The sequence below is a fragment of the Sapajus apella genome, unplaced genomic scaffold (assembly GCF_009761245.1).
Source record: "Sapajus apella isolate SASKATOON/1434 unplaced genomic scaffold, GSC_monkey_1.0 scaffold61, whole genome shotgun sequence".
Classification (NCBI taxonomy): Eukaryota; Metazoa; Chordata; class Mammalia; order Primates; family Cebidae; genus Sapajus; species Sapajus apella.
Window position 1 is genome coordinate 6,542,587 of NW_022437001.1, and position 20,257 is coordinate 6,562,843.

At 34.8% G+C, this 20,257-nt stretch overlaps 1 protein-coding gene across 8 annotated transcripts in view; it reads left to right on the top strand.

The window, feature by feature from the left end:
* SLC10A7 (solute carrier family 10 member 7) overlaps nt 1-20,257 on the top strand; it is a 265,111-nt gene that overhangs the window by 6,774 nt on the left and 238,080 nt on the right. For 7 of the 8 annotated variants that reach the window (XM_032246445.1, XM_032246447.1, XM_032246446.1 and 4 more), the window contains exons 2-4: nt 113-195; nt 7,005-7,141; nt 11,960-12,035. In XM_032246445.1, coding sequence (XP_032102336.1) covers nt 113-195; nt 7,005-7,141; nt 11,960-12,035 — 296 coding nt within the window. Of the gene's footprint in view, nt 1-112; nt 196-7,004; nt 7,142-11,959; nt 12,036-20,257 lie in introns of those variants that run through there. The other variant, XM_032246452.1, reaches the window with a different exon arrangement.

Consider the following 20,257-nt stretch of genomic DNA (forward strand, 5'->3'; position numbering starts at 1 on the left):
TTGGCCTCCCAAATGGCTGGGATTATAGGCATGAACAAATAGAGTCTTCTTTTGTGCCAAGTTATCTACTGAAATTCTTTTCTAACAATAACTCATTGTTTTTTCTCTTTAGGACCATTGAAGCCAGAAATAACTGTATCCTACATTGCTGTTGCAACAATATTCTTTAACAGTGGACTATCATTGAAAACAGAGGTACTGTCACCTATGGGACACATGAAAAGCAGAGAGAAAAATTTAATTTGAACTTACCTGAAATTTCAGAATCCTTTGGTAATGCCATTTATAGCTATAATCTGAAGGATTCCCTATAGCAGAAGATAGCTTGGTCAGCAAAGAACTTGTGTTTCTTTCCTGCATAAGTGTATTATAAAAACTGTACAGTTGAGCAGCATGGACCCTGAGGATGTGGTTATAATGAGTATGTTTTTAATATGGCAGCTGAACTGAAGTATCTACTTTAGTTCTTCCTCAACTTATGGCGGTAACTACAGTGGTGCCTGCTATGCCTGGGCACATTTGAGCTGTTGATGTTTAGTTTGGTTTCCATACTTTTGTGGATCATCTTTGGTTCCCAGGACTCATGCTGTTCAAGTAATGTTTAATTTGTCATAACTTCTAACTAATTTTTATTTAGAAAAGTTTATTGTTCCTTAGCATATCTATTAAATATTAATAGATGTCTTAAGAGAAATATTTCATTTGACATATATGTATGTATATGTGTGTGTATATATATACACACATACAGACACATATGCACACACATATATACATGAGTCTGTGTGTGTGTGTATATATATATATACACACACACCACACACACACACACGCACACACACGTGCACACACGTGCACACACACGCACACACCACATCCATATATATGTAGTGTTATTTACTGATTCAGGTTTCACTGAACATGGGATTCTCTTAGAAGTAAAGAAATCCAGACATTTTTACATTTACGTGTGAAAGAGGAATGAGTAGAATTTATGATTCTCTTTTGACTTACACTGGAAGAAAAAAAAAGTGGAGAAAATACCCATTTGCTCTTGAAGAAATTACGTAAAACTATCATTCCAACATCCTGTTCTTATGTAGATGGGAATGTCTCACTATAAGTAAGTTTTCTGTTTTTGGAAATGGCTTTAAAAGTTAAAATTCTGGTCCAGCATCATGTCTCACCTTTATTTATTTTGAGAGTGATTTGAATGAAGACTAAATTTACTTATCTCCTTCTTAGATCACCCTCGTAGCAACGTGGAATAAAACATGACTTTACTAAATTTATGTATTCTGTAGCCATCAGGTTGAGGTTGGTATAAATCTTTTTATTGTTTTTTCTTTTTTTTTTTTTGAGACAGAGTCTTGCTTTGTCACTCAGGCTGGAGTGTGGTAGCATGATCTCGGCTCATTGCATTCTCCACCTCCTGGCTTCAAGTGATTCTTCTGCCTCAGTTTCCCAAGTAGCTGGGACTACAGGTGCCCACTACCATGCCCAGCTAATTTTTCTATTTTTAGTAGAGGCTGGGTTTCACTACATTGGCCAGGCTGGTTTTGAACTCCTGACCTCAAATGATCTACCCACTTCGGCCTCCCAAAGTGTTGGGATTACAGGTGTAAGCCACCGCACCCTGCCTCACTGGGGTGTTTTTTTTGATATACATAGGATAAATGTGTAGTGTCTATAACTGATAAATTGTGTCTTTAGAGTTGTAAATATTTTCTCTGACTACTTGCTCTTCTGAAAATAACTGACATGGGATGAGATTTTCTAGTATGTCAAATTCCAATTTTGGTAAACAATATTGATATGAGAGGACTATGATTACTATTTATAGGTCACAGGCTTTTTTTTTTTTTTTTTCTGTCAATGTATGAATTCTGATATTGGTTCTCAAATGTGGGGCACAGTGATACAGAAAGATATTTGCCACTACCATAGTGTCGGACTGATCTTGTTTGGAGGTCTTCCTGCTGGCCTTGGCTAGTGCTCTTGGTAGAGCAGCTTCCTAACCCAAGTCCTTTACTTGGGACGTTGCTCTAGTTAGAGCAACGTCCCAAGTAAAGGACTTGGGTTAGGAAGCTGCTAACCCAAGTGGCTGTCCCCTGGTGGCGGCTTAATGGCTACAGCTGTTACTGTGCCATGGGAAATCCAGAAAGCAACTTGATTTCTCTCACTCTTTAGCGTCTTACTTAATGCTATTCTGTAAAGCAGCCAACTTTGTGGGATGCAGGAGTTGAAGAAGGAAGAATGTCACAGCTGTCGGCATTTTTCTGAGGACTGACTTCTTTTGTAAGCACCTAAGAAACCTTCAGAGTCATCCAGCTAATTTGGATCTAATGAAATGCCTTGATCTCTTGCTTTATCATGGTATCTAAGCAGCAATAAAAGCCATTTCTTCCATCAAAAGCCCTTTTCAAATGAATACAACATAATATCATTTTCAAAAGCCACTTAAGATGTCCTAGATTGTACCATTGTGTAATATTAAACCACCTCTAAACTCTACTAATTTCATGGGTAACTTGTAATTTAGGTGGTAGCAGTCATATTTGTTTACTAGTTAATAATCCTAAATTTATTTCAGTAGGGATTACAATTTGTGTGTCTTATTAGGTCCTAAAATAGTTCATTTTTGCACACAGGAGACAGTGAATTATTATTGACTTGGTTTATTTGAAAGCATTTGTGTTGGTCCCATTCAAGTTTGATTTATATTGAACATTTCTTGTATTAATCATACATTGATTTAATGATGTGTATTCTAAAATTTGTTTTACTAATTTGTCAAAATTTTAAAGGCCTCTGTGCTGATACAATGCCGAGTCTTCAGTTTTATGGCTGTTGATTTCTAGTTTTTCGAAATTTTGTTTTATTGAAGTGAAATACGGTCACGTTTAAAATTCATATTTAGTTCACTTCAAACCTATAGTTTGGGAGGATTTGTTACTTAACCAACTGTGGCTGGGTGAATTTGTTTAAACAAATACCAATTAAGTGCTTTTGGCTACAAGGCACTGTGCTGGGGATAGAGACAAAGGAGAGCAGGAGACTCAGAGACTAAAAAAGGGTCCTGAATAGGGCAGAAGATGCAGGTTTTTCTTTGTTTTTCAAATAAATTATTATTTTTATCCTATTAGCAAATTATTAATTACAATTACAAATTATTAATTTTTTATCCTGTTAGCAGAAAAGCAAATATAGCAAACTCTAAACTTCATATTCATGCTGTTTGTTTCAAGCCCAGAGTTATGAGCCTGACTCTCAGCAAATGAACTAGATGAAGGCCAGATAAAGGGTTGCAAGAGAAATAGGGATCTAATGGAAATATTTACGTCCCAATCAGAGCCCTGTTTTAAGCAGTGCTTGATGCTGTCAGTGAAACTCTGGCATAATCAGTACATGAGGTGGAGTGTCTTCTTAAGTTTATTTTAATGGATTTTGACCTATATTACATGTGAATAAACAAACTATGATGCGGAATCAACTTTTTAATTATTCATGTTGGCATTTATTTGACTGTGTGGCCCAAATTTTACATGGGCATGTACAGAGTAATAACTATTTTGGAATTTATAGGGTTTACTTGCTTTTTCTTTCCTGTTGTTACCTTATTTTTTCTTTATGGTGCTTTGAAGAAGATATGAAAAATATATGACTCTGGGATTTTGTAACAGTTTTGAAAATCTTTCTCAGAAGCACTTCCCTGTTGTTAAGACGGCCCTCATGAGCCAACATGGTTGGTTGTTGTGGCTCGTTTTGCTGGTTCTTTACTATCGTTCTGATGCAATGCCAGTTTCTAATTGTCATTTATTAGATCAGCAATATTTTCTAAGCACATTTTAGTTTTTATAACTTGTTTCTGTTGTAATAAAAGTGATATTTACTTATTGTAGAAAGATTAGAAAGATTAAAAATACATGCTATTAACTATTAACACCCACTTTTTATCCTTTTTAAAAATGTGTTTTATATATATAATATTTTAAAAATGAAATTGTGAATATAAGTATGTATATATACATATTGCAGACCTATGCACATATACAAATGTATTCTTACCTTACTTTTTATGTAACATTGCATATTTTTAATATAATTTAATATTAATATTTAAATTTTCTTTATATGACAAAAATGCATATTTTATTTACCCTTATGAGCATAATTTATTCACATAGTTCAGAATTAAAAGGTACAAAGAGATGTATAAGCCTTTTTTTCACTCTTCCACCGGCTATCCAGTTCTCTTCTCTGGAGACAAAAAATGTTAACAATTTCTGTGTACCTTTCCAGAGATATTCTTTGTAAAACATACAATTGCGTATTCCACACCCCTACAAATTGTATTTCATACTGTTTGGCACCTTACCTTATTTTACTTAAAAGACGTATCTTGTACATTGTTTCACCTTAACACATAAAGGACTCCATTTTTTTTTTTTTTTTTGTACACCAAATAGTATTCTGTTGCACGGATGTGTCCTGGTGTATTTTTGTTGTCCTCTATTGATGAACATTTAGTTAATTTACAAGATTTTGCTATTACAGACATGTTGCAAAAGATAACCTAAAAATATGTTATTTCCCATACTTGGAAACATATGCAAAGGATGAATTCCTACAATTGGGTCAAATGATACATGTAGTTTAAGTTGTAGCAGATATTCCAAGTGCCTAGAATGGTGCCAGATGCTCAGTAAGTATTACTTAAATGAGGGAATGAGTTGCCAGATTCCTCTCTGTAGGTTATGCCAATTTATATACCTATTGATAATGTAGGGGAGAGATTCTATACATCTGCATCCTCATCAACAAGGTATTTAATAATTCATAACACTCCCATTACATTTTAACTTTTTAAATGATTCTCTTATTTTTGGACGTTTGTTTTCAGATTTTGCTCTAATAGATAATGCTGTGGTGATCAATTTTGTGTATAAATGTTTGCAACCATTTTGTATATCCTTAGGATAAATTCCTAGTCATAAAATTCTGGGGTCTAAGAATATGAATTATATAGTCCTTGATATATATTACTAAATTCATTTTCAGAAAAGTTATGCCAATTTTTACTCCTATTGGAAGTATATGCAGGCTGGGTGCAGTGGCTGATGCCTGTAATCCCAGTACTTTGGGAGGCTGAGGTGAGTGGATCACCTGAGGTCAGGAGTTTGAGACCACCAGCCTGGCCAACATCGCAAAACCCCATCTCTACTAAAAATACAAAAATTAGCCTGGCATGGTGGTGGGCACCTGTAATCCCAGCTACTTGGGAGATTGAGGTAGGAGAATTACTTGAACTCAGGAGGTGGAGGTTGCAGTGAGCCAGGATCACACCATTGCACCCCAACCTGGATGACAGGAGCGAAATACCATCTCAAAAAAAAAAAAAGTATATGCAAATGCCTTAGTGTATTCTGGCTAATCATTTCATTATGGTATTTTAAAAAATAAAAATACTAATATTTATTTAGTGTTTATCAAATGGCTAAATGAGATTAGTATATTTAAATGAGATTTGCCTTCAAGACTGTTGAGAATTCTCTGAACTACTGGTGCTCAAGTTTTCTCTGGAATAGAGCTCTAAGAGTTCTGATTCACTGTAAGGATGGCTTGCTTTCTCTTAGGTCTGATCCCAGAACCAAATGTGACTTCTGGTAGGCTGTGTCTTCCAGTGGTCGCAAATTAGACTCAGATTACCAGAAATTCTTTAGATGTCATTTAGGGATGTCTTGTGACTTAACAGGAAGGAACTGCTTTGTTTATCTCCACACAGGGAGATAGACAGTGGAAAGTGATGAGACTAATCTCAGAATGTGGTGGAGCCAATGAGTCTGCATTAACGTACTGTTGATTAAGCTGATAAACTTTGGCTAATGTCTCTGAGGCTGAGGATCTCTTGAACATCTTACTTGAACAAGAGGGCCTTTACAGTTCTATACTTATAACCAGTGACTCTGGCATAGTTGAATATGCTTTAATGATCACTTGTTTGTTTTAAAGGAATATACTTTTTCTACTACTTTCCAATTTTGTTTTATTTTGGTTTTCCATTTTGTTTTTATTTCAACATAATATAAACTCAAATGCAAATGTTTGTTAGTTTATATATATTTGAACCCCAGAAGTTAACTAATTATGCCTTTTTTAGTTGTCAACCTTATAACATGGGCCTGGTTTGTTATGTTTAGTGTGCATTTTTACCCCCTTGGGGCAGAAGTGGGAGAAACAGGCATGGGGTTGCTAGCATGCCAGAAAGGGCTTTAGTTCTGATCTTCACCATACAGTAGCTCTCAACTTCAATTGCTTCATCAGTAAAACAGGAATAATATTATCTACTTAATGGGGTTTCTTGTGAGGATTAAGTGAGTTTACATGTAAAGTGACAAGCTCAGATTATGGCATAAAGCTGGTATTCAGTTAATGTTAACAAAGAATCTAGTGAGTAGATTTGTGGAAGGAAATGCCATTCTGAATTAGAGACTATCATTGAGGGAAGTATTTTTTAATGTATTATTTGTAGATTTAGTAACATCTTGTCAAATTGAGGCCTATAGCCTTGGTGTAGTGAATAGAGATTAATTACTGTATTTGGTTGAAATGTGATAGGTATTATTAGTTTTTTTGAAAAAATTTATTATTTTATGTAGTTAAACATATATGTATGTTCAACAATCCCCAAATCTATACTAGTATATAGTTAGCTTAGTCCTGGTCCAGAATTTTACAAATCTGATTTGTGAGGGCATATTGTATATTTTAAAGAAACTAGAAAAAGAATATTTAAGAAACTTTATACAAAAATGCTTTATAACTACCATGAGCAACTTTTTTCTCTTGCATTCTGTCTCATATGCATATATTTATAGATAAAAATTTTAGCTATGAGAAACCTCAAAATTAAAAACTAACTCATGTGATGTTATTTTAGTAGCGATCTCCTTTCAGGAATAGTTTTCTTACCTTTGTTTATTTTGTCTCCTTCATTTTTCCAGGAGCTGACCAGTGCTTTGGTGCATTTAAAACTGCATCTTTTTATTCAGATCTTCACACTTGCATTCTTCCCAGCTACAATATGGCTTTTTCTTCAGCTTTTATCAATCACACCCATCAATGAATGGCTTTTAAAAGGGTATGTTTAAATCTTTAAAAGTGAGTCCACTTTTAATGGAGCATCTCTAGAGATATTATTGTTTCTATGGCAACTATATACAAAAGGGCTTATGTGTACTATCTTATGTGTAAAAACACATCTTTGTTTTCCTTTAAAACAATAGTTTCATCAAGGCGGTTCATATTAACAGAATCTTAAGATACCCTCATGCTTCATCCTAAGGTTTTAGGATGGGTACTTTCTGAAGAATTTTAAAGAATGGTCTTAGAAGAAAAATGGAAGGGACTAGCAGATGTAAGATCTGTATGCGCGTCAATTGGATAGCAATGTAATTTGATAATGGCTGAGTATAATGTGTGTTTTAGAAATGTGTAAGAAAAAAAAATTCATATATGTGGGATAAACGTTTATATTTTATTCTGTTTTATGTTTAATATAATATAATAGTTATTAGAACTTAGAGCCTGAAGATTGAATTTTGACCATATCCTTAATATGCTATATGTGACTTTGAGCAAAGCTTTAAAATAGTTTTTAATGTCAGCTTCCCTCTCTAGAAAAGGAGGATAATCATAGTTTTACTGCTTACCTACCAATGATGTTGGGGATATCAATTGAAATTACTTATTCACTGATTCAAATTATTTATATAGCTTCTACTTTGTTTCAGGAGTTATAAATATTGGAGAAACAACAGGGAAATGCCAGTTAGTTTTGCTTGTTGGGGAGTCTAAGGGGTGCCGTATCAATAAATAAGTAAGTAGATGAGGAAGATAGAGATAGATGATGTAAAAAGAGCAAAACAGTGAGGTATGTGAATGTGGTTGGGTGGGCAGGCTGCTGATTAATTTAGATTTCAGAGTTCAGGAGGCAGAATATTCTAGAGAAAGAAAACAGAATGTACAAAGGCTGTAGGGCAGGATCAAGCCTGTTGTGTTTTTTAGTCAGTAAAGCAGCCAGGAAGGCCAGAGCCTGATGATGTAGAGGAAAAATACCTTGTCTTAGCAGTAGAAAAGTAGGCAGGAGTGAGATATGTAGAGCTTTATAGGCCATGGTGTAGCATTCGGATTTTATTCTGAGTGCTACAGGAAGTTATTGGAGGGACTGAAATGAGGGAGTGATGTGGTCTGATTTATGTTTGCAAATGATTCTTCTGGTTGCTATGTGGAGAAGAGATAGTAGAGGGGCCTAGAGAAATTATCTCAGAGAGTAGTGGCGAGGTAGCAGTTCAATAGAGAGAAATTAATGTGCGCCAGATAGATTTTAAAGTTAGAGCTTTCAGCAGTGATGGGTGGGGAGGATGTAGAAGGAGGACAGAGGAACCAAGGGTGACTTCTGGGTTTTAGGTATGAACCACTGGGTAATTGGTAGCATCATTTACTTAAGAGGGGAAAACTAAGTAAGGAGGAATGATGGAAATCAAGAGTGCTGTTTTGGCCAGATTTAGTTTGAAAAATGAATATCAAATTTCACGAAGAAGTATATAATGCCACATAAATATGATAACATCATTTTAGAGCAACAATGTATTATGCATATCAAGAACCAATAGTTACTGAATTATCTGCCATGTGTAGGGGACTCAAGGAATACAAATATATTTACTCATTTTTATTGTCTCCTGGGAACTTCCAACCTAGTTGGTTATGTAGGATGGATATATATATATATATATATATATATATATTTGTGTGTGTGTGTGTGTGTGTGTATATGAAACCTAGTAATCACCAAAATGGGGCACCATGTGATTTGTCAGATGAGTGGTGTGATCAGTTAAAGAATAAGTAGTTAAGTAGTTCATCAAAAGCTGGATACTTTTAGAGATTTCAAAAATGAGACATTAATAGGATACAAAGATAAAACGTTTCCATAGGGTCAGCTTGCAGAAGACCTGAACTACTGAGCTGAGGGGTTTGCATTTGAAGCTATAGATGATGGAGAGAGAGCTGTTAAAAATGCTAAACAAGCGAATAACAACATGTTAAAAAGTGGCTACAAAGGAAGATTAATCGGACAGCTTGTAATCTCAATGTGCTAAATAATACAAATAATTTTGACTTCAAGATGTTGAACTTTAGGAGTTCACTTACCCTAATTGATTTAGAGAAAGCTCTTCCTAGCTTAGGGTTTTTTCCCTTCTCCTCCCTAATTTGAAAGTATATACTTAGTATGTTAACTTGAAGGGGTTGCAGAATCATATTTAAGCTGATGAAATAAAGATATTCTGAGCACATGCTCCTTATGTGGCATAGTAAAGGGACAGAGTGAGGTAGGGAGAACATTGAACAGGCCTTTGTAAGTGTCCAGATTAGTTGAGAAGCATCTGGACAGGGACACTGGCAATAGTCATGGAGGAGAATGGAAAGTTAGTTGTGGTGACAGATTGCTTTTGAGGAGCAAGTGAAGTCACGTATAACTTCAAAGTTTCAAACTGGATTATTATGAAAAAAATGGTCCCGTTGACCAAAAAATATGTAAATTCAGAGGGGAAGTTTATTTTTTAGAAAATATATGAATTCATTCTGGAGATGTGTTGTACAGCATGGTGACTAGAGTTAATAACATAAACTAGAAAACTGCTAAGAGAGTAGATATATACATTAATTGGTTGGATTGTGGTAATAATTTCACAGTGTATATATATATATACATATGTCAAAACATCATGTTATATGCCATAAATTTATACAATATTCTCTTGTCAATTATATCTCAATAAACTTGGCAAACAAATATATAAATACAATATTAGACATGCTTAGTTTAAGGTGGCAGTCATAGGCAGCTACAAATTTGGGAACTGTAGTTAGGGCTAAAAAATATAAACTTGAAAGTATTCCTACAGATTGAAAATAAGATTGAAAAGATGGCAGGAGAGGCAGCAAAAACAAACAAACAAAAAAACACACCACCACCCACCACCACCAACAAACAACCCAGAATGGGCTGGTTTAAAAGATGGAAGCTAAATATTAAAGTGCTCTGAGAAGTAAGAATGTAAGCAGAATGAATATGGGGAAAAAGAGGCCAGATTTGGTGATTTAGAGATTCCTGGCTACTTTAAGGTTACTATTACTAGTAGAGGGGGCAGAAGTCTCATTTCAGAGAAGTAAAAAGAGAATGATCAGTGGGGCCATGGAGGCAGGTACTTTTTAAAGGTCAAAAATGAGTCACAGTGAGAAAAGTAGGTGTATCTTGAGGAGGTGGCACCACTCATTTTGCTATTAGTTATCTACATTTGTGCATTGACTCTTCTGGCTCCTTGAAGGCAGGAATAATGTTTTTACTTCTTTCTTATAATTCCTTCCTGTAGGATTTTACCCATAGAAGATATATGTATTCAACATATAGTTGGCAAATTTTTGTCTTTTTTTTTTTTTTTTTTTCGAGATGGCGTCTTGCTCTGTCACCCAGCTGGAACGCAGTGGTGTGATCTTGGCTCACTGCAACCTCCGCCTCCTGGGTTCAAGCAAAATTTTTGTCTTTTTAAAGATATGAGAATTTTGCTTTTTTGTACATAGAAGGGAAGGGGCCAGAAGAGGAGGGATGAAAAAGCTAGAAAGATTGAAAATGCCTGAGAGGATCTGTCCTAGTGTTGGGGGTAGGGGAGATAGAGAGGCTGAAGTGAGAGGCCTAGGTAAGTCTTTGACCCATGAAAGTTTTACCCCAGATAGGTGGCTTTGTGAGTTACTTAACTTCATTCTGATTATATTCTTACAATTAAGCTAGAGAAAAGAAACCTATTTAAATTATAAGGAAGAAAAATATATTTACTCTTCGTTAAGTGGAAATGGATCATTATATAGGTCTTCATTTTTGTCATCTTTGCATTGAATGGATTAAAGAAGAGGAATAGGTCTTGCTGTCTCAAGGGTGGCAGAGGCAGAAGAAATTCATGTATAAGTAGGCCCTCTCAGTTCAAATCTGTGTTGTTGAATGGCCAACTGTAACCTTTAATCATACTCATTCAAAATCTAAGTCAGATACTCTGTGTCTTCTATGCCCTATATACACTTTCCACTTAGACCAGCTACTTGTTCTCTCCAGAAGGTATATTCTATATGACTTTTGAAATAATTTAAAAAATTATAGTACTTAAGTTTACTACTCATAGTTTCATTTGCTTGTTATGCAATTTATTTTCTGTCCTAAACTAAGAGAAAAGACCTGTCATGATCTTAGGCATGTGCACATAATTTAATAAAAACCAAATTGAGAATAGATACTAGAATTTACTACAGAATCTGAATGCAAGAAGTATATGATTGTGTCATGCCTGTTTCTATAATGTTATTACAATATTAAAATATCTTTTATGAGATTAAAGTTTGAAAACTGCTGTTTTATAGAAAGTAATCCAAAGATATAAGCTTGTGTCTTATTAAGTATTTTTGAACTTTGGAAGTGGTTTTGAAGGTTTAGTTTACCAAGAGACTTTCTACAAAAAAATGTAGGGTAAGTATTTTTTACTTTACCTAAAAATAACCTAAGATTACATACACTTACCAAATGATTAGCTATTTTGGTTATTTTTCAATGACTGCACTCACTATTCCTTGACTACTTTTTGAATTGTATGATGAGGGCTTAAATAACTTAAAATAGACTCACTCAAGCCTATGGAAGATCATAAGAAATTAGAACCTGTACATTTGCAGCATCTTGTAAGCACATTGCATTGCGTAGAATTGTCTAAACTCAACAGGACTTGTGCATCAATAAATATGCTCTTATTTTCATTTGCTCAGCTCTGCTATTTTAGAATGAATGTAGTGAAAGCTGTCTAGGATTTTTAAAAAACTATTTATAGTTGGATTTTCTTTTATTTTTCAGTTTGCAGACAGTAGGTTGCATGCCTCCGCCTGTGTCTTCTGCAGTGATTTTAACCAAGGCAGTTGGTGGAAATGAGGTGAGTCATGGGCCTAACTTATTTAACATAAGTGCATGCTGTGCTTTTATTTCAAAATTATATCATAGTTTTGAACATGAAGGGGTGATGTTGCCGAAGACTCCTAGCCATAGCAGCTTGTGAAATAAGGGGATGTACTCACATACTAGCATGATGATAAAATTGATTATGATGGGTGGAATTTCGGATTTCAAAGAAAAGAGCAAGGGATATGAGTGACATAGAGATGGTGATTTTTCTTTTATCTCAGTGGAAAATTGGGAGACAAAGGACAGAGAAAACCTGGGAAAGGCATTTTTCATCCAAGATTCGCAGACTGGAGACATCTAGTATGGCTATTCCTACATTCTTAAAAATTTTTCAACAAACTAAATTGATGGGGAAAAGTTCAATATGTTTAATGACAAATGAAGATGACATAAAAAGAAGAAATTAGGCTAGGTTTCTTAGATTAATTCAAAGAGATTATTCAACTGCTAGGGGACTGTGACACAATAATTGTATTTGTATATTGGGGTAGCAATTGTCTAATGCAGAAGCTTCTTATAGGGGATTCTTCCTTGGCTGAAAGGCCCTACAACTGTATACTGAGGGACATTCATTTGTGATAGCTTATTTCTTCTTTTCTGGTTATATTCTCTCATTTAGAAAAAAATATGCTATTAAAGGAGGGAAGATATAATGGGTTTCCACTTCAGTTCATTCTTAGGATTCTGCTTTCAACATCTATTTCATTTCCATCCACTTTATGCTTTCCAAAAATATTGAATACCTGCTACATTCTTTTTGAAAACAGGTTTCTGGAAGTATCATTGACATATAACAAACTGTATAAACATAAACAGTTTAATGTTTTGACATATGTGTACATTTGTGAAACTATCATCACAATCAAGATAGTGAACATATCCATATGTATATCCATCTCCATATATACATCCTCAAAGAGTTTCCTACATCCCTTTGACATTCCTTCCTTCTGTCCTCAACACCCCTCTTCCCAGGCTTCTCTAGGCAACCACTGATCTGCTCTCTGTCACTATAGATTAGTTTGCATTTTTTAGAGTTTTGTGCAATGGAATCATACAGTGTGTGCTTTTTTTTTCTAATCTTTTCTTTTTTTTTTTAACTAAGCATACTTATTTTGAGATTCATCTATGTTGTGTTCATTAATAATTCAGTAACTTTTATTGCTGAGAAGTAGTGTTTGGTATAGATATACTACAAATTGTTTATCCATTCACCTGTTGATGGAAATTTGGGCAGTTTCTAATTTTTGGTTATGAGTATTCATGTAGAAATCTGAAGTTTATATATAATATTACCCTCATTTCCTTGGGAATACCTAGGAGTGGAATGGGTATATCATCCGATAGGTGTAAGTTTTAGTACTTTTCAACCAAGGAAGAATCATCTACAAATAGTTATAAGTTTCCTATAAATAGCTTCTGATGTAAACCATTTCTATCAATATACAAGTGTTCTTTTACTACATATGTATGTTTAACTTTTAAAGAAATTACCAGACTATGTTTTAAAGCGGTTACACAGTTTTACATTCCAACCAGTAGTGAATGAGAGTTCCAGTGTTCTACATCCTAGTTAACATTTGGTACTATATTTTCAGTGTTTTTAATTTTTCCCATTCTAATATGGTATAGTGATATCTCATTGTGCTTCTAATTTAATTTGTATTCCCAGTGATATCAAGTATCTTTTCATGTGTTGATTTGCTATTCATATGTCTTTGGTGGAATGTCTGTTAACTCTTTTGTTCATTTTTTTAAATTGGGTGGTTTGTTTACTTATTGATGACCATTTAGAATTCTATATATTTTGGATATAAATCTTTCATCAGATACTTTCTTTGTCAATATTTTTTCCTAGTCTGTGACTTGTCTTATTCTTTTTTACCAGTGTGTTTTGAAGAGCAGGATGGTAGTGGAGGCAGTAAAGGTGATTGGATTCTAGATATATTTTGAAGGTACAGGATATGCTGATGAATTAGATGTTGGGTGTAAGAGAAAAAGAGGGGTCAAGAATGACTTTAAGGTTTTTGGTTGAGCAACTGAAAGGTTAAGGTTGTTGATATGGAGAAGTATGCTATGTGAGAACAGGTTTGGGGAGTCTTAGCCTACAGAGGCTAGGCTATTCTGGGATCACTAAGAACTGCAAAATCTCAGTGGTTAAAAATATACATTTATTTCTTGTTCAAGGTACCTGTCCCATGTGGGTCAGTGGGAAGGTCTTTTGCAAGATTCCAGATTGATTGGAGACTCTACCGTTTTGTAGGTCTACCTCCTGGATGGAACACACAACATTTTCAGTTGCCACAGCAGAGAGAAAGATTGGAGAACCACAAATGGGCTTTCCACTGCCCAGGCTGACAGTGATACATGGCAGTGCTGCTCACATTAATTGGCCAGAATAAGTCTTATGGCCTTGCCATGTGTTGTCATTTATGTGCCCCGACGGAGAAGGGAACTGGACATTAGTGAACACTTGTAATGTCAGCCATATGGGTTTAGATCAAGAGTTTGGGTTTTTGATGGATTAAGATGCCCAACATATATATCCAAGTGGAAATGCTAATGAAGAATTAGGGATATTAGAATTGGTAGTTAAGGGAGTGGTCTGAACTAAAGATATAAATTGGGGAATCATCAGTGGATAAATGTATTTAAAGCCATAATTGGATGAGATTATTTGGAGAGAGAGCATAGATATAAAAAAGAGAAGAGGTTCAAGGATAGAGCCCTGGATCACTCCAACATTAAGAGATCAAGGGAATGAAGAATAAGCAGCAAAGGCAATGGAGAAAAGCATCAATAGTGAGAGCAGGAAAAACAGGGGAGCACTGTGTCAGCGAAGCCAGGTGTCCTGGAAGCCATGTGAAAAAGCATTTGAGGAGGAGGGTCTGGTTCGCTGTGTAAAATAATGCTGATATAAGTTGTGTAAGGTAAATTCTGAAGATTAACCACTGAATTATGCTACATGGAGTTATTGGCAGCCTGACCAGAGTGGTTTTGGTGGAGCATTGGGACAAAAGCTTATTTGGAGTGGGCTCAAGAAAAAAGTGGGAAGAGCAGAATTCGAGATAGAAGTAGAGTTAACTGCTTTGAGGTTCTCTGTGATGAAAGGGGAAAGGGAGGTTGTATTAAGAGGGGATGTGGGGTAGAAATTTTTTTAATGTAGAAATAACAGCATGTATGTATCATGATGAGAATGGTACAGTAGAGAGGAAACTATTGATATGAGAGAGAGTGTGTATGCTAGAGTAATATATTTAATCAAATGAGAGAGAATGGTATTTAGTTGTATGATTTTCAGTAGGACCTTGGGCTGTTTATTTATAACAGAAGGGATGGCAGAGTGTGTGAATATGGATGTGTGTAGATGGGTAGAAGGGGGTGCACTTGGTCTCTTTTAATGAGAATGATGTTGAGGTGGGTAGTACTGATGTTTCAAAAGGGAGGAGAAAGTGTGCAATTGCCATGTAGATGAGGAGAGTGAGTTAACTTCAGAGTACGGCAGGACTGCTAGGCTGGACTAAGGAGCCAGCTGAAATGCGTAGACATACATTGAAAATGAAGCCAAGCATTGTGGTTGTGTGTTTTCTCAAAGGCACATTTAGCTTCTTAGTGTAGGAATGAAATTGGCAGATAGCTGGATTTAACCAAAGATTTCATTATGTCAGGTAGTTATTTCCATTTGCCATATAATTAGTGAGATACAGGAGGTATAGGAGTTTTAGACTAGCATGCACTGTGGTTTTCTTTCTACTGTGATTAGAGATAAATATGATTTATCTAATGTAATTCCATTAAGAGGTGTGTAGGCTAAATTGATTTAAGAGGCCAAAAAACCTTTTTGTTCTCAACTTTTGGCCGAAGTTCACATTTCATCCATATCCTTAACAGTAACATACAGCATTAGATTCTTCTAAAGTCTACTTACATATTTATTCCCTCAATAGATAAATTGTTTACATTAATGTTGCTTATCAATAATGTTGAATTCAGAAATATCTCCTTTGTTTTCTAAAAGTGTTAGTCCATTTCTTTAAATGTTTATATTATATAGCTTCATGATTATCAAACATTTTTGTAGACCAGAGGTATTAGATACAATTTTTCATAAATCTTCAATATCAAGCTTCAGAAATGAAGTTTTCATAGTACAGTTTGGCCCTATCTTCTTATGAGTAGACTATTTCATATTTTCACCAGATTGTACGAGAAAATGATCTGCAAGAAAAGGTAGTTGAAAAGTTTAATATTTTTCTGAAATAATGTTACTAGATAAGTGAATATAGATTTTTATTGAAGTAAATATGAAAGAAGGTTAATCTTTTATATAATACATTGGAAAGAATGTAATCTAAGGATGGACAGTGAATTTGTTGATGCATGTAATGAAAAGGTCCAGAAGCTGGGCCCACTGTCACCTACCATTTGATGAGGACCCTGATTCTGCTTTTCTGTGATTCCCTGCTCTGACTTGCATGTAGCAGCTCTGTACCCACATAGGTTTTAACACAGCAATAGAATTGCTGTGGCATATTTCTGTGTTGCATTGTCTTTGCAAACTGTTCTTCATGGTGTTTATGATAAATGAAAATGTTTTCCTTCAGGATTTTGTGTTATTGCTTTTTTCACATTTAGTTTATACTCATGTATATTTATATATTTCTTTATATGTAATATATACATGTTTAATATGTACTCTCATGTACTAAATAAAGTGTATGGTTGTATACCATATTTGTTTTTAATGATTTGGGAATGTATGCAGTTGTAATGGTGTCATTTGAAATGATTATTTTTATTTTGCAAAGTTGTTGTAGACCTTAGGAGGAAATTTGTTTCTGTTACTCGCACACCTTTCATTTTAAATGATTTTCAGTAAAATTGTTGTACCAGAATATCTTGTCATGGGTTGTACTTTGGCAAGAAGTAACTTTATTACTTTTTGTTAGTTAATAGAAATCTGTTCTTAAAACTTAGGTTTTTGTTTCAGTAAGCCAACTAGAATTTATAATAACTTTTAGCAGAGAAGGAACTCAATGTATGTGCATAGTGATGTATATAAATACACTGAAATGCCAGTATATTTCTCAGGTAGACAAATGAGACTGTTTAGTAGTAAAGCTGACTAACAGTCTTTTTTTGTGGCTTTTACATTTTAAACCATTTTTATTTAAATACTAGATACACGGTCAGCTTCTTATTTGTGATTGTTATTTATTCATTTGAATATTTTAAACATAAGTTTTCAAAATTACAAAATTATAGAGTGTGCTTTATCATGGTCCAGCTGGTGATGATTGTGGTTGTGTGTATGTGAGTGTGCATGCAGTTGTAGTTCCTTTTTAGGTAATAGAAAACGTAATAAGTCTGGGTATGATGGCTCATACCTGTAATCTCAGCACTTTGGGAGGCCAAGGCGGGGGAAATCATCTGAGGTCAGGAGTTTGAGACCAGCCTGGTCAACATGGGGAAACCTTATCTCTACTAAAAATACAAAAATTAGCTGAGTGTGGTGGCACATGCCTGTAATCCCAGCTACTAGAGAGGCTGAGGCAGAAGAATTGCTCGAACCCATGAAGTGGAGATTGCAGTGAGCCAAGATTAAAAAAAAAAAAAAAAAAAGTAATGAAAGTTGGTCAATCCTAAATTTATTGCCAAAAATAAGATAAATCAGAATGTTTTATATTTTATTTTGACTTGGAAGGGAAACACTTATTCATTGTTTAAAACTATATATATTTGTTTAGTTTAAGTTTCTGTTCTAAATATAAGATTCTGTGAGAAAAAAAATTTGAAGATTTTCCCTCCGAAAGCCTTACACAGGTTTTAAACCTGATGAGACTTTCTAAGAGAATCATTGTATTTAAATTCAAGTTACTTCTGCCTTACAATAACTATCACAGAGATTTTTTTTATACAAGAAAAAGATTTTTTTAAAGAAACTAGAAAATTATTCCCTATGTTTGGAGAGGGAGTTATGTGCTTTTCATAGTGTTGTAGAAATATTTCATTTCTCTATTATTTATACTGGTGTTTAGTGAAAAAGCAAGAAAGGTAGGGTTTGGGAAAGAGGCATTGTCTTGTTTTATCTCCATATTGCTTCTTTTGCATGCTGAGAAAAGGAGGAATTCAGCTAACAGCCATTGCCTAATGTGGAGTGAATATGAAGTCTTAACTTCCAAGTAAAGTTGCAAAGCTATATAATTGCAAAATTTTGAGAGCCTAGATGTTAAAACAAGTAGAAGAGAAATATAATTAAGGAATGTCTGCCTTCAAATACCTGAAGGAAAAAAGAAAAAGAAAAGCATTAAGAATCATCTTAGATAAAAGTTAGGGCAAGTTAGGAAGGAGTCTTCAGTCAGATCTGTGAGTAATATTTAAACTCTAGGTTTTCTGTGTTTAAAACCAAGTCTGGTAATTCAAACCATGAAAATAGGCACATTTACCACTAGGAGCAGTGCACTGACTATAGGCATGTTATTTATGTTTATTTGTGGTTTTTTGATTGCTTGTTTCTTAAAATGGATTTCAGGGATCACTTGCACTGGCATTACCTGAAAGAATAGAAAAGTAAACTTAAATTCTTTATAGCTACCCTAGATGTATTGAATCAGAATATTTAGTGGATGGGTCTCAAGAATCTCCTTCTTTTTAAAATTATGAAATCTATCATAGCTACAAAAAGTGTGTACAACACATTTACACAGTTTAAAGCACAATATGTGCTTCTATGTCCACCATTCAGCTTTAGAAATAGAATACAGTATTCAATCAGTTGTTAAGCATCAACTTTAAGACGCCGTTTTCTACCGTAGAGAATAATACAGATAATAAGATCTTACAGGGGAGATAAAGTAATCTTTTGCTCACCCATAACAAGGGTCATAGCTGACATCCCTATAACAAATGACACATTAACAAGAGAAAAGCATAACAAATTTACTTACCCAGCATTTTAGGTGACATGGGTGTTTCAGATTCTTTTCTGTGTAAGACATGTTTTCCCCTGAGTGTGAGACAGGACACCTATCACATGAGGATCTTCAGGGGAGAAGGGAGGAAGTCAGAGTGACCTTTCTGCTATCTATGATCCACCTAGTGGGAGAGGAATTCTAGTTTCTATGATCCATTCAGGGGTAAGAGAAAGAGGGACAGGAGACGAGGGCAGGAGAAGGTTAGGGAGACCATCTTGCTTTTGAGGACCTCTTGTCTCTCTCAGCTCAAAAGTACTCAGTATGCCAAGGCACCATGCTTTAGGGTATTGTGTTCTGAGACCTGACAATCTGGTGCCTGACTTTGAGAAGCTTACATTTAATGTGATATTACAGTATTCAGAATTTCTACTTCATGTTATAAGCTTCGCCAAAATAGGCAAATGGTGGAATAGTTTTAGAGTGACCTTTATTATTAAATTATTGTTTTCCATTTTAGTGTCGAAAAAAACAAAATGAGTGAGGTCAGCTCCACCCTGCTGTGTGGGACAGCCAGAACTTCTAGTTAGGGATCTAGACTGTGTTTGCTACTTGAAGCATTAGGCTGTGGTCTTGCCTAGTCTAGTATTAAAACAGTGTGCTTCTTTTAATGCAAGCATATTTAGCTGGCATTTTATTATATTTTAGTTAGCAGGTTGAAGGATTTTAGAATCTTTTGATAGTCATGCCGAATTCCAAATACATTTTAAAAAAACATTTTGATTTGGGGTATAAAAGAAAGATAACAAGTATGTATATGTGTGTGTGCATGTGCGTGTGTGTGTGTGTGTGTGTGTGTGTGTGTTTACTTTCATCAATGAGGCTGGTGCTGAAATCTCTTCAAAGACAATTTAAGAGTGTCTCCTGAGCAAAGAAAATTATTACATGTGGTGAAGTCTTTAAGTCATAGATGAAGGTCATGGAAGTCTGAGTGTATTTAAAAAAGGTTTTCTATCTGCTTGGAAAGCAAATGAAGCGCTCATTACTAACTTTAAAAGTATAGCTATGAGATTTTTGCTAAAGGTGAAAGATCAAGATCATCACAATCCAAATGGAGACTGAAAGTTCAATTTCTGACTCATGAGTGAGGCATGAAACATTTCAGGGTTATTTTGCATTATCTGTGGGGAGTTGGTCTTGCTAATCCAATGCATTAAGATAAGATTCATTGAAACATTTATAAAGGCAGTTAGAGTAGATCTAATCAGCAGAGAGGGCTAGG